The 18,922-nt window shown below is 38.1% G+C and overlaps 1 protein-coding gene across 1 annotated transcript; it reads left to right on the top strand.

The window, feature by feature from the left end:
- The first annotated feature begins 392 nt into the window (after window positions 1-392).
- On the top strand, window positions 393-18,735 carry slc49a3 (solute carrier family 49 member 3). The gene is made up of 10 exons (XM_036575740.1): window positions 393-946; window positions 8,564-8,722; window positions 10,190-10,406; window positions 10,497-10,573; window positions 10,662-10,799; window positions 12,289-12,405; window positions 14,998-15,150; window positions 15,337-15,494; window positions 15,962-16,074; window positions 17,682-18,735. Exons 1-10 carry the CDS (start codon window positions 809-811, stop codon window positions 17,852-17,854), a joined length of 1,443 nt encoding a protein of 480 aa, XP_036431633.1. The 5' UTR covers window positions 393-808; the 3' UTR covers window positions 17,855-18,735.
- The last annotated feature ends 187 nt before the right edge of the window (window positions 18,736-18,922 follow it).

Here is an 18,922-nt window from a genome sequence, read left to right as displayed (position 1 = left end):
ATGTATGTTTTTATATAATGTGTGTATATATACATATATATATATATATATATATATATATATATATATACACATATAAATATATACATACACGTATACACACACACACACACACATTAGACTCTAAATATGCACACAATATGAGTATAGGGGATATAGGCCCTTTAATGAATGAATGAATGAATGAATAAGTAAGCTAAGGAGGTGGCGCTGAATACTCTTTGTGGATGACTTTTCAAGACCCTCTTTGATTGAGTAGTTTACTAATGCACAGTACCGTAATATAACACTGGAGTGTAAATATATGCAGCCTCAGCACGTTACGAGATAATCAGGCCGCACAAAGCACGTGTATAGCCTCGGACCACAGGTCACTGGAAAGCACTTCCTGTCTGATAGCGTGTTACAGGTGGGTTTCCAGCTGTGCGGCTGTTGTGTGGTGAAAAGCGTGGATACAGCAGCGGCTCTGAGTCACTAGTCACGAGGGTGAGGGCGTGGTTACCTCACCCCAATCTAACTTCATTGTACTCTCATTACTTTCCTTCTTCTGCTCGGACTGGAGGACATACGGACTTTCAACACGACGAGAGAAGCGCAAGGACTCAAGACCACCAGTCTCGACCCCTCTGCACTCTGGACTCTGAGTCGGGTTAAAGTTCCTGGTCGGTCATGGCTCGTAAGGAAACATGGTTAAGCAGAGTGCGGGAGTTGTGAGAAGTCAGGAATGCTTCCTCCTGCCGGGCCGGTCTGTCTGTGGGACTGGGAGTGGATTTCACCGCCCTGTTCGCTGCTCGTCCAAACCTGACTCATGGATGATGGAGCGGCCAGCAGCCAAACACGAGCTGAGCTCAGTCCAGCGCTGAGGAAAGCGGGCGAGTTCAGAGTGTACAGAAGAAGATGGTTCGTCCTGTGTGTGCTCTGCCTACTGAACTGCTCCAATTCAGTGGTAGGTCACTCAGGAATAGCTCCTGTTTTGCTTTTGGCTCGATAGGCTGGATTCAGCCCCAGAAACTCTTGTTTGTTACAGTTTTAGCGAACTGTTACTAGAGTACACTATATAAAGGGCTCTTCAGTAAAGGGAATGGTTCTATCATGAGTTCAATATGTATATATTTCATGCTTAAATGGTTCTCCAGATTGATGGAGAATGTGTTGTATGTGGTTCTATATAGACCCTTTTTGAAAATGAACCACATATAACACCTTCTCCATCAATCTGAGGAACCATTTCACCACGCAAAGAACCATTTATCCAGAACCAAAGAACCATCTAAATAGAAGCATTCCCTTTACTAAGAAAAACCTTAAGGAACCATGTTTTTGTAGAGTGTAATCTTTTTAACTGCTGTGAATAATGTACGAAAGGTGTTATAGATCACTTTTAAGATGTTTCTTTTTTTAGGGTATACGTTGTTGGGATTGGGCTTTACACATACAGGAATTATCAGTGCTATATTATGATTAATGCCACCTTTGATAGAGAGCTAAACATGTGTTTTCCATTGTATTCCAGCTGTTATTCTTTAAAAAAAACTCAATGTACAACCAGAATTGTTACAAGTGGACATACAGTATTTTGGAATGAAACAAATACTGGCTTCGTCGTCCAGAGCCCTTACTGTCCACTATAACCTGATGTTCCATGTTACCTATAGTCACCGTAGGCTTGGACTGAAAGAATCAGAGGAGTTCACAGGAGTTTAAATGGCCATTTTCGAGCTGTTATTCAGCTCTAGGACAAAGAACCAGTTCAATCAGTGCACCCCTTATCACACCAAGTGGACCATAAAGGGGTCAAACTAACATTATTGACCACAAAGATGACCTGAGTGTTAGTGTTTGCAGAACAAGTAGCAGCTATTGCTGGCGTTCCTATCATACAGTCTTAATGTGCATGCGCTGTCGTTAGTATAATGTAGTATGTTTATTGTTTTATTGCGTTTTTAATGTTAATTTCAATTACTTCAAATGTATTATACGGATTTGGCTTAATGTATCTTTTACCATCTGCCGTTATTTATGATATCCAAATATCCTGCCTATAGCTTTAATACGAGTAACATTTTCTGATATGTTCATTTAGGCCATTAAAATATCCAACCTATAGTTTTGTATAGGGAGCCACCTATAAATATACTTTACAGTAGGACATTTCGACAGGATCCAGAGATCGTTACCATTCCAAAGTATAGAAAACATCAGCAAAGCACTCTGATCAGCACTTTTCATTCCTGTGTACACATTGGATAACCTCTGTGTCTCTGTACATGAGAGTACACAGTCTAGTCATTATTGTGGAATTGCACATTATGCACTTAATCACTTCAAAAAAGTAGTCTGGCTAAATGACAAACTGCTATTCAGCCAAATACTCCAAACGCCAATCCTGTGGGCCAGCAGCACTGCTGACTCACATTTTTAGCTAATTCCAAAGCCTTTCATGACTGAGATCAGGGTAAGTACTGTGCTCTGCAGTGCTGTGGTCCACATACCCTCAGCTTGACACCCCTGGGCTTAACAAATTGCCCATCTCTGTTCTACTAAGTGCTATATCGGACAAATTTGAAAATGCCTCCTCTAGGACCCTGTACCAACAGGCCTTGATGGGTAATCAATATATATTGATCAAATACACTACCGTTCACGAGCTTGGAATCCCTGTTCAAAGAATTTGGAATCACTGTGTTCAATAATATAAAACCAATTTGGTTGCAGACAGATGTGTACAGTGATTCTGATATGTTAGTCTTGTACAACTTCATGTTTCTAATAATTAGTAGGCTTTTAGGTAGCTGTAAATAAAAATGAAGTTTTAAATGTATCCATAATAACGTACAGAGCTGTAAAAGATTCTAAAATAACTGACAATAATCATTTTGTTTATAAAATGACAAAAATGGTTAAATATGGTAAGTAATTCCAAATGGTACTGCATATCTAATATACACTCACTAGGCACTTTATTAAGTACAACTACCATGTATGTAGCCTCACTCACTTGTATCTACCTTGTGTCCACCTTTTGTCAGGCCCACTTACAATATAAGAGCACTTTGTCATTCTACAGTTTCTGATTGTAGTTATTCAGTTTCTTTGTATAATTTGTTAGTCTACTTTACACCGTTCATCAGTGAACAAGACCCCCACTGAGCAGACCACAACTGACACAAATAACAGCTGTTCAGTGGTGGTCCTGTGGGCGTTCTGACCATTGAATAACAGGTTAAAGGGGCTAATAAATTATACAGAGACATGGAAGAACTAAATCTGTAGAACTTATATGATAAGTAGACCTGATAAAGTGAACACTGAATACAGATACACACACACACACACACACACACACACACACACATAAATACACAGATCAGGCATAACATTTTGACCACTTCCTTGTTTCTACGCTCATTGTCCATTTTATCAGCTCCACTTACTATATAGGTGCACTTTGTAGTTCTACAGACTGTGGTCCATCTGTTTCTCTGCATACTTTGTTAGCCCCCTTTTTACCCTGTTCTTCAGTGGTCAGGACCCCCATGGACCCTCACAAAGCAGGCACTATTTGGGTGGTGGATCATTCTCAGCACTGCAGTAACACTGACGTGGTGGTGGTGTGTTAGTGTGTGTTGTGCTGGTACAAGCGGATCAGACACAGCAGTGCTGCTGGAGTTTTTAAACACTGTGTCCACTCACTGTCCACTCTATTGGACACTCCTACCTTGTCAGTCCACCTTGTAGATGTAAAGTCAGAGATGATAGCTCATCTGCTGCTGCACAGTTTGTGTTGGTCATCCTCTAGTCCCTCATCAGTGGTCACAGGACGCTGCCCACAGGACGCTGTTGGCTGGATATTTTTGGTTGGTGGACTATTCTCAGTCCAGCAGTGACACTGAGGTGTTAAAAACTCCAGCAGCACTGCTGTGTCTCATCCACTCAGACCAGCACAACATACATTAACACACCACCACCACATTAGTGGTGAAATGGTTCTTCAGATTGATGGAGAATGTGCTGCAGATAGTTCTATATAGCACCAAGAAGTGTACCTCTACTGTTACAAGCTTTTGGGTACTATACAGAACCCTTTTCAAACAGGTTCTATAAATAACCCTCTACAGAACATTGTCCATCAATCCAAAGTCTTGCAAAGGGTTCTTTGAGTTTCATGGTTCTATATAGAACCATTTTCTATACTAAAGAATCCTTGAAGAACCATCATTTTTAAGAGTGTAGGATGTGGGTAGTTGATGCCCTGTAAGTAAGTAAAGTAGTAAAGTTTATTTATATAGCGCTTTTTACAACAGGTGTTGTCACAAAGCAGCTTTACAGAAAAAAAAAATCAGCATTACAGAAAGAAATCAGCATTACATGAGCAAGCCAGTGACGACAGTGGCAAGGAAAAACTCCCTAAGAGCAAGAGGAAGAAACCTTGAGAGGAACCAAGTCAGAAGGGGAACCCATCCTCCTCTGGTTGACACCGGATAGCAAACACTGTTAGTATAAGGTATTGTAGTACACAATGTGGAAAACAGGTGGAGCAAATGATTAAATTGATTAGTTTAGTTTATGCAGCAGCAGCAGCATCGGGAGGGAAGTCATCCCTGAAAGCCCTCTGAGGGGACACTTTAAGGGAAGCATGTAAATCAAGTCGTCTCAGAAGCTGACCAGACCATCACATGACCTGTTTAGAGTTTCTGATGTGAGATATGAGAAGTGTTAGTGGAGACGTGGTGTGTAACTGAGGTTCTGAAAGAGTACGGCAAAGGTTAGTCTGCATCCTGTTCCTCTAATAGCAGTTCTCTGATGACTCTGCAGTGATGTGTCCCTGGAGTCCCTTCTCTTAATGTCTTTTTTTATCAACAAAGTTTCTTTAGTGTTAAATATGATTATTACCATGGGAACTTCATCAGGTGTCATATACCATTAATATATTTATCTGTGGTATGATTTGCTCTGAGATATAGCAGAATACTCTGCTGCAGTCATTATCTGAATTAACTGTCTGTTTAGCACCTAAAACTGTAGGACTGGCAATGCCAGACTTCAGTTCCTCATGCTGATAACCTCATCTCACATATTCATTTCGTAGTAGTTACTGAACGGTTGCTGCATAATAAGCCTTAAGGGTGAATTCCCGAGATTTTTCAAAATTTCTGCATAGTTAAATCGTTAAGATGTAAAGAAAGTCATGCAGAGTGGTGTAACGTGAAATGGTGCATTGCAGACTTGGATTTCTTTACAGTGGTGGTAAAAGGAACTAGGGGTTGCCATGTCTGTACCACAAGTATAACCACTGTATTTAGTATCCAAAACCACCAGAGAACCCACAATGAAGGTGTCTCGCGAGTTTTTTTATGTGATGTTTATGATGGTAAAATAGTAGTTAATTTGAAAAATATGTTTTCTTTGTGGACTATTTTGCTTCACAACTTTCTGCATGATATCCCTCTGCCATGAATTTTTGTAAAAAAAAATGTGTTTTAGGCCAAAACTCCATCTAAGAACTATCGTAAAACAATGTCTCAGGCATCAGGCAGTGTGTTTATAACCACTTCATTTAATAACTTTCTGTGAGGGAGCTTTTAGAGGCATTAAACTCTTCAGACATCTGGTTTATGTCACCATCACTGTGAACAATACTGACTCAGTAGGTTTTTATAGAATACAGCATTTCACATCAAACCACTCTAAATGACTTTCTTTAGCTCGTAACAATTTAATTATGCACAAATGTAAAAAAGGTGGAAAAATACTTTAAATGCCTTAATATTTATAACTTGTAACTCTAGAATTCCACCAAATGTTAAAACTTATTAGAAAGCATTACTATAATTAACTCACTGAAAAAAGAGACAGAGCAGTACAGAAGTACAGTAATAAAGGCAAATGTACATTTGCATGTTGGCTGTGAAGTGAATGGCTGAAAAGTGTTTGCAGTGTGAGTGATGGTACGGCTGAACAGTGGTGCCATTGTGAAATGGTGTCAGCTGACCAGACTCCTCCACTTGGCTGCAGAAATTAAATATTTTGGAATGTTAACAAACGCTATTGTTGTGTGAGGTCTTGTGCAGAACTACCGCTGAACTATTCGATTGCTCATAATGTGTCAGATCTAAAAAAGTGAGCGCTGTCAGGTCATATGAGTGTGACTTGTGCTTTTCTAGTTTCACATCGTGCTGTAGGGAACTGAGACTTTGACTTCCACTCTTCTTTTATCCTAACTCAGGCGTGTCAAACTAGGTTCCTTCCGGATCACAGCTCTGCAGAGATTAGCGCTTTCTCTGAATTCAATTCATGAAGGCCTTTCCAATTACTTGCTAAGTTGAATCAGGAGTGTATTATGAGGCAGAATGCTGAAGTCTGCAGTGCTGTGGCCCGCGAGGACTGGAGTCTGACTTCATGATTAGTGGCTTAGGCTGAACAATTTTGTTGGAAAAAGTTCAATTGTGATATTTTTTGTGATGATTATTGCATAATTTGAAAAACAAAAAATAGTCAAAAACACTCACAAGTGGAATTTTCACTCTAAAAAATTGAAAAGAGTATGTTTAGAGAGAGAATGAATCCCATAAGGTCAACGCAGATAAGTGGTTACTTCTGCCATTCAGTCTACTCTTCTCTGTTAATGACATGATTTCTTAGTGCTGTTGTTGCATCTGTTTGACATGGAAAGAACTTGTTCTAACAACGGTTCTAACAAAAATTCCTAGATTTTTATTTTGTCTGCCACAAACTAACTCTTTGTTTAAGCAACACATGAATAGAATATACAGTACTGTGCAAAAGTCAAAGACCACCTTTTATTTATTTAATTTTTCTATTCAAAACAGCCTTTAAGTATGAATTATTTATTGTAGAGGATATTACATAGTTAATACAGTACATAATGACGAGGAACGTCGAAAGAAAATAAGTAAAAAAACAGGAATCTCCAAAACTGGAGTTGAAAAAAATCCTAAAAGATACAGAGAAAGTGGGATTCCTAAGAACCGAGCAAGAGCTGGTAAACCACCAAAACTGTCCCTATCAGATAAACTGTACTTAAAGCTTTCATCTTTGAGAAAGAGAAGAAAATCAAGCTCCACTCTTACTTCAGACCTAGAAAACATCCACAGGTGTTTCTGTCCATCCTTCCACGTGTAGCTGTTAAGAAGCCCTTACTGAGAAAAGAAAACAAACAAAAGAAGAACATTTGCGAATCAAACAGAGGAATAATTTGCAAATGAAACAAAAGAGCTGCTGGTGTTCTCAGAACAATGGACTGACCAACCCAGAGTCCAGACATCAGCTTTACTGAATGCGTTTGGGATGACTTGGAACCAACTTCTAAGACTGAATTTAGGAGGTGCGGAACAATATAGATTTTTTTAAATCTGAAAACGATGGAAGCTGTAATAAAGGTAAAGGAGGGACAAAATATATACTGAAAAAATATGTTATTTAGTTGTTGAGGCTTCTGTGTAATTTTCTTTTATATGTTTTCTGCCTTTTTGTTGGAAAAAGTTCAATTGTGATATTTTTTGTGATGATTATTGCATAATTTGAAAAACAAAAAATAGTCAGAAACACTCACAAGTGGAATTTTCACTCTAAAAATTGAAAAGAGTATGTTTAGATTTCTTTTATATGTTTTCTGCCTTTTTCCAGAAAAATGAATAACGTACCTGGCTGTTTGACTGGAAATTAAATGAATGAAGGGTGGCCTCAGATTTTTTTTACTGTACTTCACAGTTTTTATTATGTTGCCTTTTATCATTAGTCTGATTAAACACAACTATAAGTGCTTACCGATCTGAATTCACTCTCACTGAACTTGCACGTTCACTTTAAAATGATCACACTGCATCCAACTATAAAGGCAGCATGGTGCTTCTTGTACATGGTGATAAGAATTCCACATGCTGATCCATTATACTGTGTTTTTTAAAGACTTAAATGGTCTGAACGTGTAGGTTAAGATAGGGTTAACAGTAGTCAACATCTGATAATGTTTTCCAGCAGTGTGTGTGATAGTACGGGTAAACAGTAGTCCCATTGTCTGATTTGTGCAACCCTTCCCAATGGGGTTAGAGCTGCACAATATGGACAAAATACTGTACTAAAATACCATATTACCATGTTATTGTATTTACATAGCTACATACTGCAATAAATTGCAATATATTGTCCAGTATATTTAAAACAAATTTGTGAAAGTTGATGCTACGTGGATTATTTTTGAGCAGAATTATTTATGTTTGTTCGAATGCCATGATTCATCCAGGAACATCTGTGATTGGTTAAGATGAAAACGTTCTGTGTTTTGCGTATTGCACACTGCATTATCAGTATTGCAAAAGCTGATGTTGGGATAACAATTAACGAATGATACATTGTGCAGCCCTATTAGTGGCATATTTCAATAGTGTAGGACATTATGTACACAACAGATTAACTTACCTTTAAACACTCACAATGATAGTGTGTTTTCTGACATGTTATGCATTCACATTGTGACATTATTGTGTTTAATTGTGTGATGCTGTAAGACTGACTGCTGTGTCGTGTGCATTTTGCTCTGTAGCAATGGCTGACCTTTGCTCCTGTGGCGGATCAAACAGCAGAGGACCTGCAAGTGTCTCTGGACGAGGTCAACTGGCTCTCTGTCGTCTACATGGTGGTGGCCATCCCTCTCAGCTTCATCACCACATGGATGCTGGATACACTGGGACTCCGGCTAACTGTAGGTAGAATAACACGAACCTGAAGCCAACAGTTTACATGAATAGCAGGTACATTTGTGTTTATATACACAGCATCCAGTATGATTCAACAATAAGGACATTACATGGATTCAAAACTCCTTCCCAAAGTAGTTATTATACAAAGATTATATTCCATCAGAGAGATATTAATGGTAGGAACTGTATACATATCTCAGATGATCTTCCCCATGTTGACAGATGACTTAAGGGTGTTTGGTCTGCATGTGACTGAATATTTATAACCCAGAGAAACAGAAAGTTGTAGATGACCAGTTAATAATTCCTAAAGACTCAGGTGTGATAAGAATGAGAATATAGTTCTGTCAAAAACTGTTTATTTAGAGATTCATAAAATGTGGACCAGGACACCTAAAGTGGATATCTGAGATATGGAGTAAGATTTTGTGGACCGAGTATAAATTGGTAATTGGGATTACTTGGATTGTGAAAAGCAGAAATTGCAACTTCCGAGACTGAACTTTAGAGGTGTGAAAAAATATTCCTGCAGATTTCTTTGAAAAACTGTAAGCAAGACTCCTGAAAAGAATGAAAGTTGTAATAAAGAAAAAGATTGGACACAATAAATACTGAAAAAATCTGTTATAATATTTAGTTGTTGAGGCTTCTGTCTGATTTTCTGTTACATATATATTTTCTGATTTTTCCCAATGCAAAAAATTAAATAATTGTACTTATTGGCCAGTTTGACCATAAATTAAATAAACGGATCGTCTCTGACTTTTGCACAGTACTGTATATGTCGATTACATTTTATTTATAAGAATTTTTTGAGAGGCCAGTAATTGTGGGAACTATTTTTGAGAAAAAAAAAATCAAAAGATTTATTTTTCCTTTATTTTTTCATAGCCTTTTTTTGTGTATATTATCCAAAAGTATCAATAATTATTGAAGGCAGTGTATGTACTTATATGCAAGTATGCATGTTTTTTTCAAATTTTTTTTTTCAGATGCATATGTACTCTGAGTAATCGGAGGGCGAGTGTAAGATATTGTGGAGCTACTAAAAACAGATCAGGGTGTCAGACTCCTAGCGGGCTACAGAACTGTGGACTTTACATTCTGCCTTATTTAACACATCCTATTCAGCTCTTAAACAAATAAATAATGTTGAATTCAGAGTGTGAGTAGAGGGAGAACACTAGTCTCTGCAGAGCTGCGGCCTGTCTGGACCTGAGGTTGACACTCCTGGTCTAGGGCTTTAAAATAATGGAGGAGATTCACTTTCGTTATAAGATCAGAACAGCATGATTCGCTGCCATTGTAAGACAAAAAGTCCAGGCTAAGTCCGGTATTGATAGGTCCCTACCTGGATCCAAAATGTCTATTTGGGTCAAAAACCTTGATGAAATTTTGAAAAACTGATGAACTCTTGCAGAACTCTGGTCTTCTTTGCCCCCTGAGCGTGTCTATTCTGGTTTACTCAGATGATCCTGGGCTCCTGGCTCAACATGGCTGGCAGTATACTGCGGGTGGTGGGAGTGCTCACATGTGTCCCGGAGTGGGCCATGTTCCCCATGGTGATGGCAGGGCAGTCTCTGTGTGCTCTGGCCCAGCCTCTGGTCATCTTCTCCCCCACCAAACTGGCAGCGCTCTGGTTTCCTGAGCACCAGCGCGCTACAGCTAACATGATCGCCTCAATGTGTGAGTCAGTCATCAGCAGTTCAGTTAGTGTTCTGGAAAAGTCAAGTATGCAGTAAAACGTCACAACTAATAGCTGTATTCCTTTTCCAGCAAATCCCCTTGGACTGCTGTTTGCTAATGTCTTCTCTCCTATGATCATTAGCAACACCAACAGTCTTCTTACACTGGTAAGATGGAAATAAAGTGTCATTAATGTCTGAGCTTCTATGACTTACTGTATGTTTCATACACTGACACACTCTGTCACTGTTGCAGCTCATCATATACGCTATACCTGCCGCCGTAGTCTGTTTCCTAGCAACAGTGGGGATCCGGGAGGGTGTTCCCCCAACGCCCCCTTCTGCCAGTGCAGAGACCTCCAGCTCCGAACCTTTCTTACAGGGCATTAAACTGGTACTGAACATACACGCTCAATTAGATGTTAATAAATGACTGTGTTTTTTTCAAACAATGTAGCAATAACACTTTAAGCAATCGTTTAACCATTTGCTTCTTACTCAAAATGTCCAAGGTTTGCTTCTTTAGCTTAGCTTTAGTTTGCTACAAAACTTAAGTGGCCACCAAAGTAGTGTTGCAGTAGATTACACAAAAAAGTAATTCTATTCTATTACAAGTCTATTACAAATGTAAAGGCGGTTACTTTATTTATTACTTCCTGCGACAAATAATGTCAGTACACATTACCTCTGCATTACTCCATAGTCGAATTCAAAAGTTTGGGTGAAGAGAAGTTTACACATCCTCTACAGAGAACACACCTCTGCACACTTTAATGCACAGTTACTGTATTTAAAATATTGGGTACAAAATAAAACATAAAATGTGGCCTACGCAAAAGTTATATTTTATGATTTCCTTTTTAATTGTGCAGAAAAATGCTATATTTAAGTTTGTTAACTTATTTAACTTATAACAAAAATCAACAAAATGTCATTTGACTTGGGTGTTTAAACTTTTGTGTACTGGTCAATGACCAGTAACGTTTTTAAAAAATCGCATTAAGAAGGACATGATGTGCATTTTTATATCTGCATATATATTTGTACTTGTATCTATGAGCATTTTATATCTCAAATACAGTTTGTGTTATCAAAGCTTTTAAATGCCTATTTCAGTTATGAAAACTGTACTGGTCTGGTTGCACTGTTTGACTTACTGGTTGTGCCTTTCAGTATTTTATTTAGAAAGAATCACAGTAAACATTATTTAAAAGGCCTGTCTCTATCCCTGCCTTTAAACAAGACACAGCCAGTTATGCATGAATAAAATAATAAACTTGGTTAATGCTGTTTAAAAGTCTATGAAACTACCCCCTCCCAAAACTATGCATCAACAGATTTACAATTTAAAGGCTCTGCGCATCACTGTTGCTCTCTGAGAGACATATGAGTAATGGAGTAATGCGAGTTACATTACTTTCTTACAGAAAGAGGTAGTCATGTTACTGTGATTACTTTTTACCGTATTATTCCCCACATTGCTAACAAGTAGTGTAGGCTTATGACAGCTTGCAGGTTTCATGCCTAAAATGTACATGACATGCAGCTATTTATAAAAATATCTCTATTTTTGGAGAAAACAGTATGTCGCACAGTGTTAGAAGCTACATAGGCAAGTATATTTGATGTTACTGCTCTATGCAGTCTGAAGCAAGAATCTGATGATTTTGCTAAATGGTGTTGTATAAACTTCCATTATTTGTTAGCTACATTAGCCTCGTGGCTCCAGTGCAAAACAGAAGAAGCACCATTCAGACACTAAACATATCGTGACTCAGTGACTACGTTTGGAATGAGAAAATTAGATTTTTAGTCAAACCCTTGCTTCAAGTTAAAGTGCTGCTTTTACCTAACTGAGAAGGTGCTGTGTTTCTGTTTCGCAGCTGATGAAGAATAAGGCCTATCTAACCCTGCTGGTGTCTTTCGGCTCAGGCATCGCCATCTTCACCTGTTTCTCCACACTCCTGGAGCAGATGCTCTGTGTCAAAGGCTACTCGAGCGTAAGTCAACAACACAAGCTAGAAATGGCACTGAGGTATCAGGTCAATATCAGCAGAAAACGCTGCATCGGATATTGGAAGGAAAAAGAATGAATCTAAACCGATGCTGTTCCAAATCCATACTGAAACAGCACACACTCAGATTGTGTGATGTGATGTTGTTAGGTGTGTAGTTCTTCCTGTGGGTTAGTAGAGTGGTTGAGTTGTTTGAGCACGATAGTCCATTTTTAGATGCTTATCTTAAGTAAAGTTCTTCAACTGAAAAAAAACCTCATAAGAATCTACTGGAAATATTGGATCTAAATATCAGCCGATACTCAAGGTATTAGTATCAGTATTGTGCCATCTCTGACAAAAGCACCAAATAATTGTCCCAAACATTTTAAATATTTTTATTACCAGGAAAAGGATGTTAGTGGTGTTATGATATGCATTAGTCCTCTTTTTTGCTACATTTGTGAGATCAAATCCAGTTACAGCATATACTATAAAAATATTTGTGATATCAGACATGCAGACATAAATTGGAATGAATTTAAAAAAAAAAACTTTACAATCACAGAAGATAAAAATCCTACACCCTAAAACCATTTACACTTTATGTGTATTTAAATGTATTTGTCTTCTAAGAAAAGTACTTCTTTGTGTTATTATGCTTTCGCCCGTAGTCCTGTTTTGGCAGTTAAACTTTAATTAATGCATTTGTTTTTCACTTCTGCATTCAAAATGTATGGTATTGTGGTCCAACAAAAAAGTTAGCACATCATCTACAGAGAACAAACTTAAATATAGCTTTTTCTGCAAATTTAAATGCACACTTTTTTCTGAGTTTAACATATTGAAAAAATATAAGAGTAATATGTGGCATAACTTTTGCACAGGACACATTTTATGTCTTATTTATTTAATTTACAATATGTTAAATTTGGACAATAAACAGTAATTGTACATTAAGATGTGCAGAGGCGTGTTCTCTGTAGAGGATGTGTTAACTTATTTTCACAAAAACATGGAATTTGACCAGGTGCACCCAAGGTTGTGCATACAACTAGTCTGTTTTTTTTTTTTTAAAGCAAGGAGAAAATAGTGGATGATGAGGTGCAAACAGGTCTGACTTGGCAGACTGACAACTGTTCCACATATTTCCTGTCTTCATATATTTAACAATAAATCTTGGCCAGTGTTGCCTTACAGTAAAGTGAGAGGACGATCTTAAACTGTATTGATCCAAGCTGGGCACAGAGAGTTGTGCCTCTTAGTCTGTCAAGATTTATTCCAGACTTGACGTTTCCACTACTAATTCCTCCTCACAGTCTGACTGAATCTTATTGTGTTCTATTTGTGAGGTACTATATGTATGTATGAATTATATCTATATATTTGAAATTGTTCTCTTTAGTTATGAGGAAATGTTTAATCTCGAAACCTGATCTAAACGCTAGAATAGGAAAAGTAGGACTTTGAATATGAGTAAAGTGACATATTTGAAACTATCTAAATCAATTAGAGTTTGGCAACAGAGGAAAGGGCAGTAAAGGTCGCAGATGTCACACCTTTGTGCAAACACAGGATGTAGTTTAGCTCAAAGGCAGAGATAATTGTTAAGTATAGGACCGTGTAAAGATCTATCAGACCACAGCATGTCCCTGCCTGAATTAAGATCAGCTTAAGAATTGCCACTACACTCAGGCATGCAGTATGTAGAACAGAGGCATTACTCAGTACCCACTATCTGTATCTTTTGTATGTTTGCTGTCCTTAGTAATGCAAAAGGTTGGGAAGAGCCAACTGAGCCATCTGTCCCATCTGAGCTCTTAGTCTTTGTAGACGTGCTTGACATATGTTTGGTATTTTGCCAAGTTAAATGCGGATGATCAGCCTGTTTGCTAATTTAAAAAATAAGATTTTGATAGAAACACATTTAGCCACTGAAATATACCCCCAGAAGAGCAGAGTGGTCTGTCTCCAATTCTGGAATTCCAATTTCAGTTATTCAGTAAGGGGTCCCTAAGGGGTCATTCTACCATATAACTTTATTTTGATAGTAAAGCTTGTCCCAAGATTTTTTTGTCAGTGGTGATATAAAATGTCCTATAAAAATCAGGAAGATTTTTTTAATGACTTCTTTCAATAGAAGAAAGAGAGATCCAGTTAGTAAAATCTATTTTTATATTTCTGATAAACTTGGCTAAAATACAGACGTCAGTGGTGCAGTTGATAAAACATTGTTTTTCAAATATAACTAAAATAACAGTGTAATATTTGTCATTTTCTACATGCAGCGTGACTTTGAAACTGAAGTGTGAGTGGATTATATTTTATAAAAGCTCAGATTTTAGTAATTTTGTCAGTGGTGTTACAACTATATTGATGTCTTTTAATATAGACTACATTTTGCACTTGTATTCTGCATCAACATTCCTACCCCGTTTGCCACAGCAGTGGCAGAATGACCTATAAGATGAACTGTGATGATAACTGAAGTGAACTAAGTGAACTGTGTGATGATAACTGAATAAGATCATTGTAATTGCTTAATGATGCACGTACGAACTATACAGATAGAAATTCCTGTTTGTTTGACCGTGGCAGGATTTCGCCGGACTGTGTGGAGCTCTCTTCATCGTGTTCGGGGTGATCGGTGCTGGCCTTCTTGGCCTTTTTGTGGACAAGACAAAGAAGTTCACAGAGGCCACCAAAATAAACATGTGCCTCACCTCTCTGGCCTGCACTGCGTTTGCAGTGGTGAGTAGAATAATGAGACGCTTTTCAGACAAGGATGTCCAATCATTTTAGCATGGAGGACAACCAAAAGAAAATCCCTGTGAAACTGTCTACACTGTCTGCATAAATCCAGGTTTTTGTCTGTCAGCTGTGTTTTAGATGCTCTGTATTTCACATTCAGCAAGCATGCTGTCTGTCTTTTACCAGGTTTCTCAGATGAGGGAGCAGAAAGCTGTAGTCGGTGCAGTTTGTGCTCTCTTTGGCTTATTTGGATTCGCCGTCTATCCGGTTGCCATGGAGTTGTCGGTAGAATGCTCCTATCCAGTCGGAGAGGCAACATCAGCTGGTCTGATCTTTATTTCAGGGTATGTCATATTAGGGGTGGACGATATGGCAAAGATATATCACAATACTTCAAACTTTTCCATATGACTGTGCAGTTAGTCAGTGTTTTGTAAGCACTGACAATATAAACAATATGCTAAGAAAAACATATTGTGAAGTAACGCAACGTAATTTATCATGATAATGATAAATATTGTCATATTACTCTCTACTATGTCATATACTTTAAACATAATACAATATATTGTCATCTTGTATTACTTGAAATGGTAACTCTATAAAGATAACTCTTTATTCTGGGTAATTCTGGACCGTTTTTATTATTCCATTTACCATAAAATGTTGAAATGATGTAAAGGAAATGGCAGCTAGCTTTTTCAGATTAAGTTGAGGTTTTAATATGACAGCATTGATATACAGAACTTCGTCTAGTGTATAAAGTCTTCCCTATTTATAAAGCTATTCGCTCTTTCTGTGAATTCATTAGGCAGATCCAGTCCATCATCTACATTGTGCTGCTGCAAGCTCTGACAAAGAAGCTGGCCGACTCACCGATCTCATTGTGTGCTGCTGGTGGTGATGCCAACTTAAGCTGGAAGGGTGAGTGCACAATATATGTATATATATGTAGGGGAATATGTATATGTCAGGCTTGGCAGGAACGGGGCTACATTCATGTAAAGGCTTTGAGCAAAAAACACAAGGCGTGAAAACCTTGCAGCAGTTGAGTGTGAATATAATTTGACCATTTGCACAAATCTCATACTTTCTAGCGCAAGTCTTAGAAAGCAATTATCAGTGTGTTACTTTCAGTACTGCCTCGACAAACCACGCATGACTGGAAATCACAGCTCAAGGTGTCAGCTCATTTGGAGGCAGTTACCTAAGCAGTGGTTCATGAAGTAGGCTGCAAGTGAAACTCCTAACCACAGCAGGGCCCATGTTAAATACAAAGTACCTCAGAATAATTGATCCAAAGCAGGCTCGGCCCCACCAACCCCACCCACCACTCATTTGTATGTGCTCGTATTAGCATATGAAAGGTAAAAAGGACCACACCTCAGCCATTCACTATGAAAACTACTTAGACACAAGCCAAGTTGTGGTAGTTCTGCTAAAATAATTTAATCACACAGATTTTTCTTTTCCTCACATTCCGTCAAGCCAAGTCATGTTAGTTAGGAGCTGTGAGGATGAAGGTCTAGTTAGGTAAGAATACACCAGGCTCTTCAGACAGTTGCTCGAGAACAGTGTCCAGCACAAGTTGGTGATTCTCCTGATCAAACACATCTGTTCATCTGTTAATTGCCAGGTTTAGTGGGTGTGTTTGAGTAGGGAAACTACCAAACTGTGCTGGACACCGGCCCTCCAGGACCAGAAGTGTGTACCCCTGCTCAAGAGACTGGTGCAGTCCTTGACAGGATTAGCACTGGTGTAAAGGCGATTGGATGCTTAATCAAGTATTAGAGAAGAAATAAGGTATGTGAGCTTTTTGTCAGAGGAGCTAATGAAGTTATAGAGTATGAACATCATATTTTAATTATTTTATACATGGATCTTCAACAGTTGGTCTTATATAATGGAAACAGAGATAATTAAATTTTTTGAACAGCAGCATACATACAAAAATAGCTTTAAAAAAGCTTTTAGACAGACTGCCTACTTTTGTCTATTTATATAGATAGCAGTATGTCACATAATATCAAACACCACGTAAGTCTATTTGAGACTACTCAGCAAATGTAATGATGTAGGCGTGTGGTTTGATGCTTATTGGTAGGGGTTACGCCTTCATTACTTTTTAGCAACATAACCCTTGTAGCTCCTGTATAAAACTAAAGTAGCAAACTGTGGATGTCATGCACACTGAGTACTTTTAGAGAAGAAAAGTACTTTTCACCAAAAAAATTTGATTTTTTGGTGAAACTGTCACTTTTAAAGTGGTAAGTATTCACCAGTCTTTATCGTCTTTATCTTTTATCTATAAGAGCAGTAACTGCATCATTTTCACTTTCTCCTCTGAGCAATATGAGACACTCTGTTAGTACAGCAGTGCAGAGGGAGAAGGGGAACAGGTCAAGATTGAGAGCTCCGCTGTGCGTTACTCAGCCGGACACTTGATATCGGTAGTGTTGGGCTGAGTTCCAGTCACTGATTTGTCTCCTCACGATTTCTCTCTCTCTTCATCTCTACCTACATGCACACAGTGCCGGTGCTGGTGATGGCAGGCCTGTGTTGTGTGGGTTCCTGCTGCTTCGTGATCTTCTTCCGCACAGAGTACCGACGACTCCGCGCAGAGGCTGACGCAGCCGCAGACGCCTCAGCACAGACAGAGTCAGAGCGCACACTGAGACGAGACACAGACGCTGCAAACGCATAGAAACTTGACCTCTGACACAAAGCCACTGGACACACAGCAATACAGACCTCTGAGTCACTGTGTACTGTAATGATGCTTTTTGAAAAATGATTATGTCCCTGCTTGGCATTTAAAACATGCACTAGTATCATGTTTACAGCCTTTTCAGGTTTTCTTTTGTATGTTATGTTCTTATTTAATTTAGTTACTCGGTTACTAATTATTTAGTTACTACAAACGAAAGCCTCAGCATTCCAAGAAATATTTTAATGCGCCGTAAATCTTTATAACATTTTTTAATTTATAATATTTCAAATAACTTGTCTTCTAAGTGATTTAAATAATAATTGGAAAATACTGATTTTGAACCAGCCACGCTAAGCTTTTAACAGTAATGCCATTTACACACTAGCATTTTTGTGAGATGATGTACGTTATGGTACATTATCAATAGTTATATATGCTGCTTCTTTCTTCAACCCTTCCACAGGCAGCGCTACCCATGTCCTTAAACTAATTTACGATCCTGGTACATGTTGGTACTGTATCAGCAACATGCAGAATAAAAACTACGGGCACATTTAGGCTAAGTTTCAAATGTGTAACAATGGTAAAGCTGGATTACTGGCTGTGAAAGAATATTTCATATATATAAAATATATATAAATATAATATATATAAAAGAGTAATTGTGATATCCACTTAGTCATTTAATTATGCACTAACTATTCTCTTTAAGACACACTAGTTCTGCATCTAATCATTCCTTCTATTTATAAGAATATGCAACAAATGTGGTACTTGTACAATAAATCAACGAAAGAGTTCGGTTCAGAATTTGATCATACAGATTTGTTTTTAGAACAACTAACTTCATTAAAAATAAGTTAGCTGTCACAGTACCGTTTGAGTCGTTTTTGTTTTTCTGATTTTCAAACATAAGTACTATTGTTTTGTTATTTCAAACAGGTATAAATCAGTGTGCTGTGCACGTTTGGAGTATTCCTTAATTTAGCACACCTGATTCAGCTCATCAACTGATAATGAACTTGAGCTGGATCAGGTGGTTTGGGGGAGGGAGTAGTGAAA

This window comes from Colossoma macropomum, unplaced genomic scaffold, assembly GCF_904425465.1.
Source record: "Colossoma macropomum unplaced genomic scaffold, Colossoma_macropomum, whole genome shotgun sequence".
Taxonomy (NCBI): Eukaryota; Metazoa; Chordata; class Actinopteri; order Characiformes; family Serrasalmidae; genus Colossoma; species Colossoma macropomum.
This window is presented reverse-complemented; position numbering and strand designations above follow the sequence as displayed.

What these genes read in the sequence shown, in the direction of transcription:
- slc49a3 (XM_036575740.1), top strand. Translation starts at nt 809, where the DNA reads ATGGATGATGGAGCGGCCAGCAGCCAAACACGAGCTGAGCTCAGTCCA. An exon ending in TAACATGATCGCCTCAATGT is followed by an intron (nt 10,407 to 10,496) that starts GTGAGTCAGTCA and finishes TTCCTTTTCCAG; the next exon opens with CAAATCCCCTTGGACTGCTG. An exon ending in GGTCTGATCTTTATTTCAGG is followed by an intron (nt 15,495 to 15,961) that starts GTATGTCATATT and finishes TGAATTCATTAG; the next exon opens with GCAGATCCAGTCCATCATCT.